Source organism: Protomyctophum bolini, assembly GCF_963924005.1.
Source record: "Protomyctophum bolini genome assembly, chromosome: 4".
NCBI classification, from domain to species: domain Eukaryota; kingdom Metazoa; phylum Chordata; class Actinopteri; order Myctophiformes; family Myctophidae; genus Protomyctophum; species Protomyctophum bolini.
In genome coordinates, this window is record NC_137865.1 from 1,639,764 (window position 1) to 1,659,254 (window position 19,491).

The 19,491-nt window shown below is 42.3% G+C and overlaps 1 protein-coding gene across 1 annotated transcript in view; it reads right to left on the reverse strand.

The window, feature by feature from the left end:
• ap4e1 (adaptor related protein complex 4 subunit epsilon 1) overlaps positions 1-19,136 on the reverse strand; it is a 38,287-nt gene extending 19,151 nt beyond the window's left edge. The window contains exons 1-12 of the mRNA XM_080761192.1: positions 19,006-19,136; positions 17,344-17,493; positions 14,844-14,915; positions 13,398-13,521; positions 11,602-11,675; positions 9,572-9,693; positions 8,028-8,187; positions 5,836-6,002; positions 5,029-5,102; positions 2,905-3,027; positions 1,957-2,066; positions 656-827 (exon numbers count right to left, since the gene is read on the reverse strand). Coding sequence (XP_080617318.1) covers positions 656-827; positions 1,957-2,066; positions 2,905-3,027; positions 5,029-5,102; positions 5,836-6,002; positions 8,028-8,187; positions 9,572-9,693; positions 11,602-11,675; positions 13,398-13,521; positions 14,844-14,915; positions 17,344-17,493 — 1,348 coding nt within the window. The 5' untranslated portion in view covers positions 19,006-19,136. The remainder of the gene's footprint in view (positions 1-655; positions 828-1,956; positions 2,067-2,904; positions 3,028-5,028; positions 5,103-5,835; positions 6,003-8,027; positions 8,188-9,571; positions 9,694-11,601; positions 11,676-13,397; positions 13,522-14,843; positions 14,916-17,343; positions 17,494-19,005) is intronic.
• Between the last annotated feature and the right edge of the window lie 355 nt (positions 19,137-19,491).

Genomic DNA, 19,491 nt, shown 5'->3' on the forward strand with positions numbered 1-19,491 from the left:
ATCAAGCGCATTGTTGCTGCTTTACACACAACTGCACTTTTCAGCTGCGTTCTCACCAACAATAAAACACAGATCTTTTTAGACACCGTTTATTTAATTCGGATTAGCAGGGAATTCTGTGGAGCTAAAAAAAGAAAAACCTTGTTTTTTTTAAATAAGTGCCCATATGGAAGATCCGGCCCTGATTATGTCCAAACGCATGAACAAAGTAATGATCGGTGGGATAAAAGCGCTGTTGAATCCGTCGACTAAAACTAGAGGAAAACGATATATATAAAAACTAAGCTATGACAAAAACTAAGACTATGGTTTTTACGTTTGGTTGCGCTTGGGTGTCGCCCTCCAAAAGATAAATCTGTCTGATAAAAAAGGATATTTCTCTGCCAGCTCGGCCACCTTCCCCACCAGGTCTAACAGTGTGATAAAAAAAAAAAGGATATTTCTCTGCCAGCTCGGCCACCTTCCCCACCAGGTCTAACAGTGTGATAAAAAAAAAGGATATTTCTCTGCCAGTTCGGCCACCTTCCCCACCAGGTCTAACAGTGTGATAAAAAAAAAGGATATTTCTCTGCCAGTTCGGCCACCTTCCCCACCAGGTCTAACAGTGTGATAAAAAAAAAGGATATTTCTCTGCCAGTTCGGCCACCTTCCCCACCAGGTCTAACAGTGTGATAAAAAAAAGGATATTTCTCTGCCAGCTCGGCCACCTTCCCCACCAGGTCGGCGACGGTGTACTCGTCTCTGCACAGCTGGAGGAAGTCCAGTATCTTCTCTACGATGACGACCACGTTCTGTTCGTTGGTGATGCGGTAGAGCAGCTCCAGAGTCTGGGAGGACGGAAGACAAAACGCACTTTAACCCATTCTGACCTGAGATCAGATTCATACGCGGTTTCCACTGGACACACACTGGGTCTGATTGACCCATTCTGACCTGAGATCAGATTCTAAAAATGCCAGTCGTTCTTCGATTAAAAAAAAATAGCAGACCTACAAGCTCGTAGCGCGCCACTCGGTGGCGCGCTATGAGCTTGTAGATCTGCTATTTTTCAATAGCTAAAGCATAACATGATGCCAACACCAAAATGGGTTCCCGTTCAGAATGGGTTAATGTCTTTACGCAACACCCCATCTGCGCTCAGTACGACAGTGTCTGGGAGGACGGAAAACAAACGCACTTGAACGTCTTTACACTATGGCAAGCCGTTTTAACATTTAAACCATTTTGACCTGGGAACGATTCTACAAACGTCTTCTAAAACCTGACAGTTTTCTGAAAAACCCTATGTTTCGTCGTTCTCAAACACCCCCAAAATTATATGTAATTGGCCCGCGACCACCATCTGAAAATATGTTGTTCCAGGGCCAGAAGCAAAGATTAGAGTTAAAAACGTTCACTCTGACAGAATATATATTCAAAGATTTGCGCCACATTGTCAAGATTTTTCAAAAATAGCAGACCTACAAGCTTGTAAAAATAACAAGTGTAAAATAACGCTTAAAACACCAAAAGGGTTTCCCGCCCCCAAAATGGGTAAGCTAGACTGGATAATGTGTTCCAGATATCTGAAGCTGACAACATTCGGCAACTTTTGACCCGCGCGCTTTGGCTCGAGGCTCAACTTCGCTTGAGATGGTCGCGCCCTCCGGTCAAAGAAATAATTTATTCAGCCTGTGGTTTCTGGAAAAACAGTGGGATTTGATACCGGGAGGTTGGGGCGGAGTGATGTAATGATTAGCAAGACGCACCACCTGCTAGAATAGGCCATCGAGCTGTATTAGAACATGAGAACGCCCCCATCGTTCGCTCCGGAGGGGAGGGGGGGCGGGGGGGGGTCTTCGCGCTTGGCGGAAACTAGTCGTAGACTTTGATTCCAGCGTGACATCACCTCGCGTTTGATGATGTCATCAGGTGACACCTGATTGATGCCATCAGGTGACATCATCACCGCCTCACCTCGCGTTTGATGATGTCATCAGAGTGGTCCAGACACTCGATGATGGTCATCTGGTGCTGCAGGGCCAGGTTGACGTCCTGTTGAACCACGTAGGTCAACGCCTTCAGACCTGTCAATCACACAACAGACCTGTCAATCACACAGCACACCTGTCAATCAAACAACAGGACCTGTCAATCACACAACAGACATGTCAATCACACAACAGGACCTGTCAATCACACAACAGACCTGTCAATCACACAACAGGTCAACGCCTTCAGACCTGTCAATCACTCAACAGGTCAATGCATTCAGACCTGTCAATCACTCAACGGGTCAAACACATCAGTATGGCAGCGCCTTCACAGCAGTGTTGATTTCGTCGACTAAAACTAAGACGAAAAATGTTCGTCGACTACCTTTTTTCACCGGCGAAAACTAAATGGAAACTAAATGAAAACTAAGCTATGATAGCTAAAAACTAAGACTAAATATTTGTTGCGCGCGTGCTCGTTACGTGCACACGCCCACGACTCACCAGACCTGGATCTGTTTAGCCTTTTTTTTTTTTACACTTGCATTGTTGCGCCACCTCTTCAACAGACCTGGAGGAGACCTGTGTTGATCCAGGCAACAATGCCTGCGTTCCTCGCTTCACGTTTGCACGGTACAGTCAAGGGGCCAGTGAGGCTTTCCCACGTTGAAGCACGGGGCCCTAGTGGCAAGAGGAAGGACTGCAGGCGGACCCGTGGATTCATGACGAGGAAACGCCCGTGCAGCTGGGCTTTAACATTGAGCGCTCGGTTGCACTTCCGCATTTGGGCACCAAAATTTGGTCCACATGGAAACTCTGTCATTTTTCTACCGTTTTGGATGCGGGGGGGGCGGCTCGCCGGAACCGGGCCGGCACCCTGGGTGCGTTCCTGTGGGTTTGCACCACTCACTCACCACTCACTTCATCTTACCGAGGTATTTCAGGTTGATTTTGGGCGACAGGACAAAGTTGCCGATGCACTTTGCCGCCTTCTCCAAAAGGTCCGTCTTTGGGTGAATGGTGTAGATGGCTTTCACACACTCGTATAGTATCGCTGCGAGGAAAACAGACGGAGAGAAAGTACACAAAAGAGGTGAAATGAAAAGCCCAACTGCAATGCTTATGAGGGATTGAGCTTAACCCATTTTGGGGCGGGAACCCCTTTTGGCGTTAGCGTTATGTTATGCTGTATCTATTGAAAAATAGCAGATCTACAAGCTCTACGAGCTATTTTGCTATTAGGATGTAGAAGACATTTCGTCGAATCGAGCTCAGGTCTAAATGGGTTCAAACTCATTCGGCGCCAGAACGCCCCACACATGTATTTTCAATGTCGAGCACCTTTAGTTTGAAAGCTGATTTGGCCGGAAACTGAGAGTCAGGAAGTAAAAATGTAACTTATTTGAAGATGGAGTTCCGTGTTTTTTCCACCCCTAAAACTTGATCATCAGGTACTATGATTATACTAGGAGGAAGATTTCTTTCAATAAAGTGTACAGAAAGTGTTAAAATTATGTTTTTATGTGGCCACACCCACCTTAGCACATCCCACCTGAACTTAAAGCCTCGCCCACAGCTGTTGTTGTATGATGATGTGGGAGGGGTTAAGGTTATGATGTCACTAAAATGGTGTTGTTTTTCGATTGGGCCTTTTGACTCAAAGGCTTTCGGCTTTCAGGAAGAAACCAAAAATACACAGGGAAGACATTATTTGAATATTATAACCAACCCTGGGGGTCTATCAGAGTGATGTTAACTCCATAGAGCGTCGCAGTCCTACCCTCTTTCAGAACGGTCGAGTGGCCTAGGACATTATTCTCTATTAATTTTCTCCATAGGCTTTTATTTATTTAAAGACGGTTACGCCGCGGACAAAGCCAACTCGGATCGTGACAAATCATGACAATGAACACAATGTTTTGGGCCGATCAAATAATTTATAAGAAGAAAAACCAAACAAATAGTGTTGTCTCCTGCCTTTATTTTCTTCTTTCTAATGATTTGATCGGCCCAAAATATTGTGTTCATTGTCATGATTTGTCACAATCCGAGTTGGCTTTGTCCGCGGCGTAACCGTCTTTAAATAAATACTTTAAGAAATGCCTAGGGAGAAAATGAATGGAGAATCATTTCCTGGGCCACTCGCCGTTCTGAAAGGGGGCGGGACTGCGACGCTATATAGACACATGCAAAACAGAAAAAAAAAAGATCACAGCAAAATCACGGCACATCTTTAATCCACTCAAAACCTACTTTTTGTAAGCTAGGAACAGATCGTTTAGAGAAAGGAGCCGCAAACCAAGCTTGTTTTTGGTCTAGAAAGAAGAATATTAGATATTAGCATTCCAACAATTCCATAGACAGCACCAGCGCGTCCCCATAGACAGCATAAGACCAGCGCGTCCCCATAGACAGCATAAGACCAGTGCGTCCCCATAGACAGCATAAGACCAGCGCGTCCCCATAGACAGCATAAGACCAGCGTGTCCCCATAGACAGCATAAGACCAGCGCGTCCCCATAGACCACATAAGACCAGCAGGTTTTCCTTTTCTTTTTTTTTCACAGCAAGGGAACCGGTTATGAGCGCATACAGGACACAAAATGATCACCGTAATCAATTGATATTAAAAAGAGTCCAAACGTGATCTTGGCGCCGAGCGCCCATTAGAAAACATGCGTAAAAAGGTGATTTCTGCGATAAATTAGTTAAAGGGATATTTTGGGGTCAATTTATCGTCTTAAGCAGGCTTTCGTGAACTCCCCAGACAGTTTTTAACAAGGACAATATCAGTCACCAGAACCATGGACGGGAGTTTTCAATGTATCTAACATTGTTAGAATGTTAGTTTGTATAGGAAGGGGGCGTGTCTGTTAAATGTACAGTAGTAGACATACCTAAGGTGATAAAGGTTAAAAATAGTGTGTGTGTGTCTGTCTGTCTGTCTGTCTGTCTGTCTGTCTGTCTGTCTGTCTGTCTGTCTGTCTGTCTGTCTGTCAACCTATACATCTATTCATCCATGCACTCATTGTTTTATTGAAAGTAATAAACATACCATAGGTGATGTTATGGTTCATCTCTGCTCTTTGTAAAGACTCGTCCAACACCTCGTACATCATCTGACTCGTGCTGCGACCGGGACAACAACAGGACACAATGAATTGCAATTAATTGCATTTTTATAGCGCTTTTCCAAGTGCTCAAAGCGCTTTACAATTGCATTCATACATTGGGATACATGCCGAACAGGACCACTACAGGACATGTTACTGTGAACAGGACAACAGGACATGTTACTGTGAACAGGACGACAACAGGACATGTTACTGTGAACAGGACATGTTACTGTGAACAGGACGACAACAGGACATGTTACTGTGAACAGGACGACAACAGGACATGTTACTGTGAACAGGACTACAACAGGACATGTTACTGTGAACAGGACATGTTACTGTGAACAGGACGACAACAGGACATGTTACTGTGAACAGGACATGTTACTGTGAACAGGACGACAACAGGACATGTTACTGTGAACAGGACATGTTACTGTGAACAGGACGACAACAGGACATGTTACATGTTGACATGTAGACAACTCGGAATATGACAAATCATGACAACAAACACAATATTTTGGGCCAAACAAAGAATTAGAAAAAAGGGCAGGGTACTACACTTTGTTGTTTTGTCCGAGGCGTACAGATCTTTAAATAAATACTTTTTGAAATGTCTATGGGAAAAACGCATTGGGAATAATTTCCTAGGCCTAGCGTCTTCATCAAAGGCCGGGGGCGGGACTGCAACGCTCTATAAGGTTAGGGTCTATAGGGTCAGTTAGGGTTTATTTTATTTGTACCTGTGGTCGTTTTTCCCCAGTAAGGCCAGGATGGTGAGCAGCTGGATCTGCAGCCAGGGTCCAGGCACACTGTGGTAGTTAAAGTCCAGCGGCAGCTTCCCTCCAACCACCTGCTTCAGGATGGTCACGAAGCTGCCCGTCAGCTCCTTGTAGGGCTCTGGGTTCTCCTGGACAGAGAGAAGAGAGGAGAACACAGTCAGCTCCTTGTAGGGCTCTGGGGTCCAACCATAAATTTGCAGATCTGTAATGTTCAGGGCTATTTCAGTATGGAACACGTTACCAACTTTAATCACGGAAGCACCCAGTAAGGCTAGTTTTAAGAGGCTCCTTTAAAAGACACCTAATTAAACCTAAAAGACACCTAATTTTAATTAGAGGACGCTACCACTCAGCCTGTGTCTCTGGGAAAGTCATGCATGTCTATGGAGGACACACCCAGACTAAATGCACTAATGTATAGTATTTGTTAAATGTCAATTTTATGTGGACACATTGCCCAGGCAGCCATGACTACCCACAAAAACTACCGAACAGAAAAGAGAACAATGCCCATAAAATAATAACTTCAAATAATAACACTTTTTGGGGGTTCTTGACATGAAAATGTTTGAGAACGACTGACATAGAAACATAGGTTTATCAGAAAACTGTCAGGATGTAGAAGACATTTTGTACAATCGGCTTCAGGTCTATACATGGGTTAAAACACCTAAAGGGGTTCCCGTCCTGAATGGGTTATGGGTTTTAACCCATTTTGGGGCGGGAACCCCTTTTGATGTTAGCATCATGCTATGCTTTAGCTATTGAAAAATAGCAGATCTACAAGCTCAGATCTTGTGGCGCGCTATGAGCTTGTAGATCTTCTATTTTTCAATAGTTAAAACACCAAGAGAGGTTCCCGTACAGAATGGGTTAAACCAATTTTAGGCCTGACATCTTCGGAATTTTAAAAAAATGTCTTTTTCCTGAAAATATCTAGTTTCTATATCAGTGTTTCTCAATATTTCATGTCAAGGACCCCAACAATTATATAAGACTTTACTTAGTTACATTCCACCACTGTCTCTTTCTTTCTCTAACTGACACTGTGGTTTGTCCACATAATGACAGAACAATCTCATTGTAGGAATGAACAATTGAACAGTACAACACAGGCTGTGGTACAGCTCCTGTTGCAGCCCCGGTGGCCTAATGGATAAGGCACTGGCCTCCTAAGCCAGGGATTATGGGTTCGAGTCCCATCTGGGGTGACTGATAGCAGAGTGGCGCAGCGGAAGCGTGCTGGACTCATAACCCAGAGGTTGAAGGATCGAAACCATCCTCTGCTAAGAGTTTTGAAATAGAAAGTGCACTCCTAGGAGAACAGATTTCGGCCAGGCCAGGTGTCAGTTGTGTGGTGCAGCCTTCAGGACCCGTAGAATCTCTGGGGGAAGCCGATTACATTTTTGGTGTCTCCAATGTTTGTTTGTTGCTGAGTTTATTTTGCTCCCTTAATACTGACTGTCACAGTCCCGGTGGCCCAATGGATAAGGCACTGGCCTCCTAAGCCAGGGATTATGGGTTCGAGTCCCATCTGGGGTGACTGATAGCAGAGTGGCGCAGCGGAAGCCTGCTGGGCCCATAACCCAGAGGTCGAAGGATCGAAAGCATCCTCTGCTAACACAGTTTTAACATACAAAAGTACACTCCCAGAGAACAGATCTCTGCCAGGCCAGGCTGTCTCCCTGTGATGTGTCAGTCATGGGGTAAAGCCATCAGAACACAAATAAACTCTGGGGAAAACTGAGTGCATCTGTGGTGCCTCCGATGGGCCGAATTGAAAGCGTTGTTGGACGAGCGCTATTAAGAGAGTTACCTTAACATGGTGCATTTCTCCCTTAATACTTACTCCCTATGACCCTATGCAGCCTTAATAAATATGCCGCCGACCCCCATCTGAAAATATGTTGTTGACCCTCCAGAAGCAAAGATTTGAGTTAAAAACTGAAACTCTGAAATAATATATATCCAAAGATTTGAGGCACATTTTCACGAATTTTCAAAAATAGCACATCTACAAGCTCGTAGCGAGCATATATCTGACATATATACGACTGACATATAAACATAGCTTTTTCAGAAAACTGTCCGGATGTAGAAGACATTTTTTTAATCTGATCTCCGGTCAGAATGGGTTTCAAAAAGGCACGCACCTGAATCATCTGCAGGTAGATGTGCAGCGATGCGGACATGACTCCCGGGTCCTTGTCACACAGAGCCTTGCGGAACTTGTTGTGGATGTGCTGCACCTGGTTGGGCGCCACCAGGTAGAACTTGTAGAGGGCCAGCACCGCCTTGCGACGGATGATTTCCCTGGAGGAGAAAAAAAAAGAGACCATTCGTGATCCAATTTGACTGAGGCGCTGCCATTGGATTTTCTTTTTGAATTTTCGTTTTTGTCATGTCATATGAAAGCAGGGAAACATAGCTTCAAATTGACATATTGGTTGTTCAGTTTGACCCGCCGATTTTGGAGATATGGCTTTATAGAGTAATGTCTTGCAGAGAAACACAGAGTTTAGAAAACGGGCTTGAAAGGGGTTCACTTCTGTGGTCTCTAACGTTACACCTAGCTAGTAGCTACATGTTTAAGCATTTATTTCATATACGTTGATTCCAGCTCTGACATTTCTTTCAGACATGCTCTATAGTATGTGAAGAGTCTGCTTGTGCTATTAACTCATTTTGAGAAAAATAAAAAACCTTTTTCTCTCCCTTTTTTCTGGTCACATTTAGGCATTTAGCAAAAACTCTTAAAGGTGTCATGACATTCATTTTCATTCATTTTTATTTTTTCATTTAGGTTGTATGACCTCTATTACACCCGCACAACCTGAACTTTGAACATTCAGTGGATTTTCTGTGGCCTGGGGTTTTCTCTGTGTTCTGAAGCCTTTTGAGCTGCAATGAAAACAGGCAAAATCCCTCAACACTGACATCTGCTGGCAAATTCTTATGTCATGTAAAAATTAAAAAACATATTTTTTTATGTCACGACTCACGATTAATCCCTTTAAAAGTTCACTGAAAAATTACTTATTTTCTAGCGATTACACAACCCATAAAGCCTCAAATTCATGGGGATGTTTAGTTTTTTTTTGTCGCCAATTCCTCACCTCGACGACAACGAAATGCAGTATGCAGCACACTGTACTGCTGTGTGTCTTGAATGGGGGAAAACCTGGTTTATTTGAGCCTTTAGTCAAAATTAAAATAACCTAGAATTTCTTGACAGGAAGTAACTCATCATAACATGTTTGTACGATGAAACAAACACTTTGCAGATAGAACGAAGATAACGAGGATAATTCACTACAGCTGCAGTGTTGGTGAGTTTGACATCGTTAACCCGTTCTGGGCGGGAACCCCATTTGGTGTTTTATAGTTGTTATACTTTAGCTATTGAAAAATAGCATATTTACAAGCTCATAGCGTGCCACTCGGTGTCGCGCTTTGAGCTTGCAGATCTGCAATTTTTTTTTAAATCGTGAAAATGTGGCGCAAATCTTTGAATATATTCTTTCAGAGCGAACGTTTTTAACTCATATCTTTGTTTCTGGGGAGGGGGGTCCAGGAACAACATATTTTCAGACTGGGTTCGGTGGCCATAATTACATATAATTTTGAGGGTCCTTGATATGAAATAGTTTGCGAACCACTGACATAGAAACATAGGGTTTTGTGTTTCACTACTTACTTTGGGTGGGTGAGCTTCTCCTCCACTAGGGGCAGTATTGCAGGGATCATGTCCTTGGGGAACATCTGACTGACGACAGTCAGAGCCATGCACACCTCGATGAGGTTGGTGCTCTGGAGATCCTAAAAACAACACAGACGTTTAAAAAATGTCCTTTTAAAATGTATTTTATTTTCCCTGAAAAACCTCATGTTTCTGTGTCTATTTTGGAAAAATTGTGAAAATGCGTCACAAATCTTTGAATATACAATAACGTTTTGAACTCAAATCTTTGCTTCTGAGGGGTTCCTAGAACAACATATTTTCAGATGGGGGTCGGCGGCCAATTACATAATAATTTGCGGGGTCCTTGACATGAAATATTGAGAACCACTGGCACTGACATGAGGTTTTTCAGAAAACCGTCATGATTTAGAAAACTTTTTATTTTATTTCGACGTCAGGCCTAAATGGGTCAAAAAACACAGAAATAAAACACCTGGATGAGGTTGATGCTCTGGAGATCCTAAAAATCACACCCGTGTGAAGTGAGGGGCGCTCATATATTAAAGTCTATCTCATGTTAATTAGGTGATGTAACAATGATGAAGAACAAACGGTGCCAACACAAGCATTTAAACATCTCTTTATTAACAATAAAGAGACAATATGACGAAATGAGGCACATTAATGACGTAAGATTTCCCTTCATTGTCAATGGCGTTTATTAAACAAACATTGAACTAAAGACAAACATTAAACCCGTGTATAGGACGGGCTATAGTGCCCCTCAAAGAACACAAATAAAACACTTTATTTATCATCCTCCATGGACATAAAGGGCTCCATTTCCGTCGATGCTAAAACCCTTATCCCTAAACTAAACTACGTTCCTTTTTTTTTTTACTATTTTGAAAAACATTTTTGAATAGTTGAATAGTTAACAGATCTACAAGCTCATAGTGCGGCACCGAGTGCCGCGCTACGAGTTTGTAGATCTGCTATTTTAGAAAAATTGTGAAAATGTGGCGAAACATCTTTGAATAAATATTCTTTCAGCGCAAACGTTTTTAACTCAAATCTTTGCTTCCGAGGGGGGGTCCCTGGAAACGACATATTTTCAGGTGGGGGTCGGCAGCCAATTACATATATTTTTGGGGGTCCTTGACATGACAATGTTTGAGAAACACTGACATAGAAACACGGGGTTTTCAGAAAACTTAGAAGCCATTTTTAGAATCGTCCTCAGGTCTATGGGTTAACTATAGAGCCACCCCTTTCAGAACGACGAGTGGCCCAGGAAATAAATCCTAAGTCCCATAGGCATTTCTTAAAGTATTTATTTAAAGACGGTTACGCCGCGGACAAAGCCAACTCGGATCGTGACAAATCATGACAATGAACACAATGTTTTGGGCCGAACAAATAATTTATAAGAAGAAGAAAAACAAAACAAATAGTGTTCTCTCCTGCCTTTATTTTCTTCTTTCTAAGGATTTGATCGGCCCAAAATATTGTGTTCATTGTCATGATTTGTCACGATCCGAGTTGGCTTTGTCCGCGGCGTAACCGTCTTTAAATAAATACTTAAAGAAATGCCTATGAGGAAAATGAACGGCGATTTCGGGGCGGGACTGCGACGGGACTGCGACGCTCTATTCAAAAATGTTTTTCAAAATAGGAAAAAAAAAGGCAAAGCAGTTTAGCATGGACGAAAATAGAGCCCAAACTCGATTTACGGGCCTTTATGGCACCATTTAATTTTCTCATAGTTTTGTCATATGAAATGTTTTACTTTGAGTGTAGTTTTAGTCGTGACACTTGGTTGGCATGCTGACAATAGCAGATCTACCAACGCTCACACGTTCACAACTAATATTTCTGGCACGTCAAGTCCCGACTAAATACCATAAGATTTTAGTCGACTAAATCTACAGTTCATAAAGTTCATCTACAGTTCATACAGACCATCACTAGACAATAACAAATTTCAGATCACAAAAATATGACTAAATTAAACAAAGTTAAATGTATTGGACTAAAACACTGACCTTCAGCACTGTGTTGACCAGTAGCAGCAGCAGCTCATGACCTTCATGCAGGAACAAGGACACCGCCAGGTAGCCTAATGGAACGCACGCACGCACGCACGCACACACGCACACACACACACACACACACACACCTTTTATGAACCGTTGAACGTTTTTTTTTTTTTAAATCAGCTGAGACCGAAAAGGCTCAATTTGGTGTCCTTTTTATTATTGTTTTGTAACGTGTTTTTTTTGTAAAATATTGTTGAAACAATGCAAAGCAAATGCACTGTAGGAAGGGAAATTACATTGCAGAAACACTACAGCCCAAATAAGTTCATTACTCCAAACTGGTGACCAGTGACCTCTACTGGCCAAATGCAAGACTGCAGTCAAATTAGGCAAACTACAAGGGTGATAGTATGAATGTATTGTATTGTGTATGTATATAAAAAATGTATTTTTTTCCGTTTTAACCATAAGCTGCACTACAGTCAGAAAATGCAGCCAGAAAACAGGGATGTTAACCCATTTAGACCTGGGAACGATTCTACAAAATGTTTCTGTATCAGTGGCTCCCAAACATTTTCATGTCAAGGACTCCCAGAAATATATGTATTTGCCCACCGACCCCCATCTGAAAATATATTGTTCCAGGGACCCTCCCAGAAGCAACGATTTGAGTTAAAAACTCTATTTGAGGCATTTGAGCCTCCGTGGCTCAAATGCCCAAAAAAAGAAGAAGATGGGCCTTGATATGAAAAGGGTTGAACACCACAGATCTACTGAAGTTCTGTACATCTGAATTAGTGATGCACTGAATATTCGGCCGCAGAAAATGTTCGGCAGAAAATGGCAAAAAATGCATTTTCGGCCTATTCGGTTTCGGCCCGAATAGGCAGAAAATATATCACTGAATAGTGTAAATGCAATGAATGCAATTCAAAAGAGCTGAATACATGTTTTATGGACCCATAACATAAGTGATTATTATTTAAGTTAAGTTTTGCCATAGCCATTAATGTTGCCATGAATCAGGTAGCTTTAAGGTACGGCCATGACAGCAATGGTAGGAAAGAATATATATAATATTAATATTCGGTCAACTGTTGCCCAACTGGGCCCTTGACATGAAATATTGAGCACCACTGATACAGAAACATGAAGTATTCCAGGAAACTGTCATGATTTATAAGACTTTTTTTTTTTTTTTTTTTTACGTCAGGCCTAAATGGGTTAACCCATTTTGGGCGGGAACCACTTTTGGTGTTTTAAGCATTATGTTATACTTTAGCTATTGAAAAATAGCAGATCTACAAGCTCATAGCGTGAATCGTAAAAATGTGCCTCAAATCTTTGGATATATATTCTTTCAGAGTTTCAGTTTTTAACTCAAATCTTTGCTTCTGGAGGGTCAACAACATATTTTCAGGTGGGGGTCGGCGGCATATTTATTACATATAATTGTTGGGGTCCTTGACATGAAATATTGAGAAACACTGATATAGAAACTAGATATTTTCAGAAAAAAAAAAACATTTAAAAAAATATTTTTTTTTAAAATATCGACGACGTCAGGCCTAAAATGGGTTTAACCCATTCTGTACGGGAACCCCTTTTGGTGTTTTAACTATTGAAAAATAGCAGATCTACAAGCTCATAGCGCGCCACCGAGTGGCGCGCTACGAGCTTGTAGGTCTGCTATTTTTGAAAAATCGTGAAAGTGCGGCACAAATCTTTGAACATATATTCTTTCAGAAGACTTTTTTTTTTTTATTTAATCAAAAATCAATAATAAGAACAACGACGCGTACCGACTCTCTTCTCCAGGACGTTGCCCTGCTGGGCCAGCTTGATGGCGTGGATGTAGGAGAAGGAGGCCTGGTAGCCCAGCATCTCACAGTAGATGGCTCTGACCATCAGCTCCTTCATCTGCCTCTGGAGTGTGGCCACACCCACACACACACACACACACACACACACACACACACACACACACATGGAGGTGTTTGTAAAGTGTGGGTTAAAGTGTGCTCTACCATGGAGGTGGTTGTAAAGTGTCGGTTAAAGTGTGCTCTACCATGGAGGTGTTTGTAAAGTGTGCTCTATCATGGAGGTGGTTGTAAAGTGTGGTTGTAAAGTGTGCTTTATCGTGGAGGTGGTTGTAAAGTGTGGGTTAAAGTGTGGAGGTGGTTTGTAAAGTGTGTGTTAAAGTGTGCTCTACCATGGAGGTGGTTGTAAAGAGTGGGTTAAAGTGTGCTCTACCATGGAGGTGGTTGTAAAGTGTGCTCTACCATGGAGGTGGTTGTAAAGTGTGCTCTACCATGGAGGTGGTTGTAAAGTGTGCTCTACCATGGAGGTGGTAATGTGTGCTCTACCATGGAGGTGGTTGTAAAGTGTGCTCTACCATGGAGGTGGTTGTAAAGTGTGCTTTACCATGGAGGTGGTTGTAAAGTGTCGGTTAAAGTGTGCTCTACCATGGAGGTGTTTGTAAAGTGTGCTCTACCATGGAGGTGGTTGTAAAGTGTCGGTTAAAGTGTGCTCTACCATGGAGGTGTTTGTAAAGTGTGCTCTATCATGGAGGTGGTTGTAAAGTGTGGTTGTAAAGTGTGCTTTATCGTGGAGGTGGTTGTAAAGTGTGGGTTAAAGTGTGGAGGTGGTTTGTAAAGTGTGTGTTAAAGTGTGCTCTACCATGGAGGTGGTTGTAAAGAGTGGGTTAAAGTGTGCTCTACCATGGAGGTGGTTGTAAAGTGTGCTCTACCATGGAGGTGGTTGTAAAGTGTGCTCTACCATGGAGGTGGTAATGTGTGCTCTACCATGGAGGTGGTTGTAAAGTGTGCTCTACCATGGAGGTGGTTGTAAAGTGTGCTTTACCATGGAGGTGGTTGTAAAGTGTGCTCTATCATGGAGGTGGATGTAAAGTGTGCTCTACCATGGAGGTGGTTGTAAAGTGTGCTCTACCATGGAGATGGTTGTAAGTGTGCTCTACCATGGAGGTGGTTGTAAAGTGTGCTCTACCATGGAGGCGGTTGTAACGTGTGCTCTACCATGGAGGTGGTTGTAAAGTGTGCTCTACCATGGAGGTGGTTGTAAAGTGTGCTCTACCATGGAGGTGCATGGTTGTAAAGCGTGCTCTACCATGGAGGTGGTTGTAAAGTGTGCTCTACCATGGAGGTGGTTGTAATGTATGCTCTACCATGGAGGTGGTTGTAAAGTGTGCTCTACCATGGAGGTACAGTGTGGGGTAAAGCGTGTCGTACCATGGAGGTGTTTGGGGAAGACACCTGCTCTTTAATAGAGACCAGTTCACGTTTCACCAGCTTCTCTTCCTCCTGCGGGATCATAAGGAACATTCATATTACAGCCATACACATTGATAACGTACACTTCATAGCTTCCAGTGTTTATTTCCACAGGAGATTTTGATTTCGTTTTAGTCATAGACTTTTGCATAACATGTTATTTAGTTTCAGTCATGTTAAACGTTTTAGTTTAAGACTAGTTTTAGTTGACTACGTGTCATGCGATTTTAAGTTGACTACATCTACGGTTGATTCTGTTTTTTTTTTTTTTTTTTTTTTTTTTTTTATCCCACGATTTTGTAACCCATTTTTCACCCCTGTGCCAATCATCTACTGTGATCCTGGGCTCTACACACCCTCCGCCAACCTGGGGAGAGCAACGGACTTAACTCATGCTTCCTTCATGCTTGAGTGTCCAAGTTGCTCCTTTACACCTGACAGGGGGGAGTTTCCCTGGTTGGACGTAGCGCGTGAAAGGAACACGTTATTCCAACCAGTTCCTTTCCCCTCCATCAGGCGCCCCGGCTGGCCAGGGGGAGGCAGTTTAGAGACCAGGATTACTGCATGTTTTTGTGAGGGTACCTACCCTAGGGGACACGGGGAGAACATGCAAACTCCACACAGAAAGGCCCTTTCGCCAACCCCCGCCTTCGGGTATGGGCACTGATGACGCGGAGGAGGAAACACGCCGCCAGCACCCACAGTGCCCCGAGCGGGAATCGAACCCAGGACCTTCTAGCTGTGAGGCGACAGCACTACCAACTGTGCCACCGTGCCCCTCAGTTGATTCTGTTTGGTTCACAATGTGTCGCCTATTGTCAGAGCGCAACACCCGAGCATAACAAATATAAAATGACTTGTCTTGACTGTTCTCCCTTCCCTAAAAACACCCTGGACAACGCTCCACAAATCAGGGATTGTGGAGCAGATTGAGTGGGATTGAGCAGAAGCAAAGATATGAGTTAAAAAAAAACGTTTGCTGCGAAAGAATATATAATTCAAAGATTCGCACCACATTTTCACGATTTTTCAAAAAATAGCAGATCTACAAGCTCATAGCGCGACACTATGAGCTTGTAGATCTGCTATTTTTCAATAGCTAAAGTATAACATAATGCTTAGAACACCAAAAGGGGGTTCCCGCCCTGAATGATTCCGGTTCCTTTGAAAAAACATTTAAAAGTCACTCTACAATTTACAATTTACAATTTACAATTTAGGCATTTAGCAGACGCTCTTAATCCAGAGCGACTTACATTAAGCAAGAAAAGTGGAATAACTATATAATGAAACTACACATATAAACTATACATCTATACTACTATGCTATACATATGTACTATGACGTGCTATGACTACATACAATGCACTTATGCTGTCTACATAACATGCTATAAGTCTGTATCAAATGTCTACAGAAATGCTATCTAAGGGGCCCTGTACCACCCCCTGTACCTGTTTGGCGTACAAAACCAAAAGCTTGTCCTTATCCTATCCTACTCCAATATATTCATTTATTTATCATATGAATGAATGGATCAAAGCAGAAATTATTAACGTGTATTCATTCAGAATGTCAGGGTGCATGTGTGTGCGCTCGCGACCGTGCATGTTTACGTGCGTGTTTGAGGTTGTGACATAGGCAAAGCGTCGTTATTTATTTGAAAGCAGGGAAAAGCAGGGAACCATAGCTACAAAATGACATATTGGCTGTTCAGTTTGACCCACCAGTTTGGGAGATATGGCTTATAGAGTAATGTCTTGCAGAAAACAGCGAGTTGAGAGAACTGGCTTGAAAGGTTCACTTCTGTGGACTCTAACATTACACCTAGTTTAAGCATCTATTTCATATTTACATGTCAATTTCAGCTCCGACATTTGTTTCAGACATGCTCTAGTTAGTATGTGAAGAGTCTGCCTGTGCTATTAACTAATTTTGGATAAAAAAAATAAAAAAGTAGGAGCTTGTAGGTCTGCTATTTTTGAAAAATCGAAGAACGACTGACATTTTTAGAATCTGATCTCAGGTCAGAATGGGTTAACCAGACCAGTGTGTGTCCAGTGGAAACCTCGTATGAATCTGATCTCAGGTCAGAATGGGTTAATGTGGCCCTCAGGTTAATGTCAGAATACTGATATAATATTGGCTTCAGCTGTTGCAATTCCACAACATGCAAACATGACGCGCTTTAATTACTTCAGTCTAAATTAGTAGCTCATTGCTCAACACAAGTATAATTAAAGGCATTTGAAATTACATGAAAATGTAAATTTTCAGGATTCCAATTCACAAATAGCAAAAAAGATATTCAGAGCCCCGACGTCACATCATTTGGAGCCACGCCTATGCGGAAGGGTTGACTCCCACTTGCGTAAATCCAGGCATTCATTTTCCGCGCAGACTAAATGAAAGCCTGGGTATCGAGGCTAGGGTTATATAGGGTCAGGGTTAACTCACGTGTTTGGAGGTGAGCTCAGTGATGGCTCTGATGAGCTGTCCCAGCTTGGAGGCAGACGACAGTTTTCCCCCAGACGAAGGTTGCTGTGTCGAGTCCAGAGCCAAGAGGCTGGGGAGCGCTGTGAGGGTCTTCTCCACCACATCACTCATCTGAACACATTAGTATTATATAATTAGTAGTAGTAGTAGTAGGGTCGTCCCAATCTGGTCAAAAACTATAAAGTGCGTTTTGGGACGCAAAACGCACCCTATTTACATAACTGCTGGTCACGTGATCGGAAACCGGGACTGATCACGCCAAAAAAGAGATTTGTTGTCAATTTAAAAAAAAATCACACCTCTGTGTGAAGCGAGGGGCACTCTTGTGTCCTATCAACGTACATCATCATGTCGATTTGCTCGTCCACATTATGACGTACATTCTCCATGCATTGTCAATGGGAATTTGTGTAGGACAAAAATACCGATGTGCCTGTCCACATATGACTTAAATTCTCCATTCATTGTCAGATGGAATTTAATGTTTGTGTAAGACAGAAATCTACACCAATAGCTGAATATTAGGAGAGTAACAACAATACACGTTAACAGCGATGTGATACGAATCACGATACATGGTTGACGATACGACACATTTTGGTTCATTTTGGCGATCCGATATGATACGATTCAATCATTTGAAATCGATACAGTAACTATTTAAAATACATTGACATTATTGTAAATTAAGTAATTAAACCCCCCTTTTTCATTGTTCTTCAAAAAAAGGCTAAATACCATACCACGGCACGCACAAACATTTAGTATTGATACAATTGATTAATTGCATAGCAAAACGATTTCGATATAGTTAGATTCTTGAAATTCAAATTGAAGAAAGTAGCTAAGTGCAATTAATATGTATGGAGGATCCAAGTGGTTCAACTGAAGTGCAGATGTGCCATTCCTACACTTCAGGCTTTCCTTTACTTTTCCTGCATTTTTAATATTATTATTTTCACTGTTTAGCCTTGTTAATTCTTCTCTTTTGTTACTGAAAAACAAAGGGTCTCTTTTTTTTCCAACACTGCTTTTCATTGTCAAAAATAATCTGGATAGCATGTAAATGCAACAACGTACGTTGCCCTCCTTAATTCCCACTGGCAATGTTCTGACAATTTACTGACAATCCACTGTCTTGCCAATATGGCATCATGACCTGTGAATTTCTCAAATGGCACACGGCTTAAGTTGCATCACTTTGGAGTCTATAGCCAAGAGGCTACTCCACTGCAACATCACTCATCGTTATGATCCAAAACATTGCACACAAACACAAATACAACACATGCTACAATTCTAATTGAGTCTTAAGCTTGTACTGAACAACACACTGACTATTTGGTTTTAGTTCTATAGTAATCTGAAATTGTTTAGTCATAGTCTAGCTAGTGTTAAGTCAGCTAAATATAGAAAATATTAGTCTTTAGTTTTAACACTGTGAATTACTGTCACAATATAGAGCTATTTAACACTGTAACTGAACACACACTATAGCAATGATTACTGTCACACTATGGAGCTATTTAACACTGTTACTGAACACACACTCTATAGCAATGATTACTGTCACACTATAGAGCTATAATTCACACTTATTTTAACAAAGAAAACATCACTTACTGTAGCTTTGTATTTCTTTACGGCCACTAATCAATGACAAGAACGTGTCGTTGATGTTTAGATTAATTAAAACATTACTTCATGTCAACACAACAACATTCAGCTCCACAGTGAAGGCAGCCATGTTGTTTTGAATCTGCAATCACGTGACCATCCACCGCGGAGACGTCCCATGCGTCCGGAGGGTTCACGGTCAGCTCCTGATTGGCTGGGTTGTCCCGTGGAGCTATGGGACTTCAAGGGTTGCCCCGGCAACGCCACAGGCAGCAGCGCGAGCGTAAAGTACGGTGCGCGAGATTTTTTTTACTAGGATAGCAGTGGGATAACCACGCCGCAAACTCATTTCACACGCCCCGAACTCATTTCATTGGTCGCTGCCTGGAACGTCTCTTCGGTTCCAGCATGGAAAGCGTGCATGTTGCTGTTATTGACAGCCCTTCCGCCACCTCAGAGATTTCTGTTTAAGTTAACAACTTGTCAAATTGT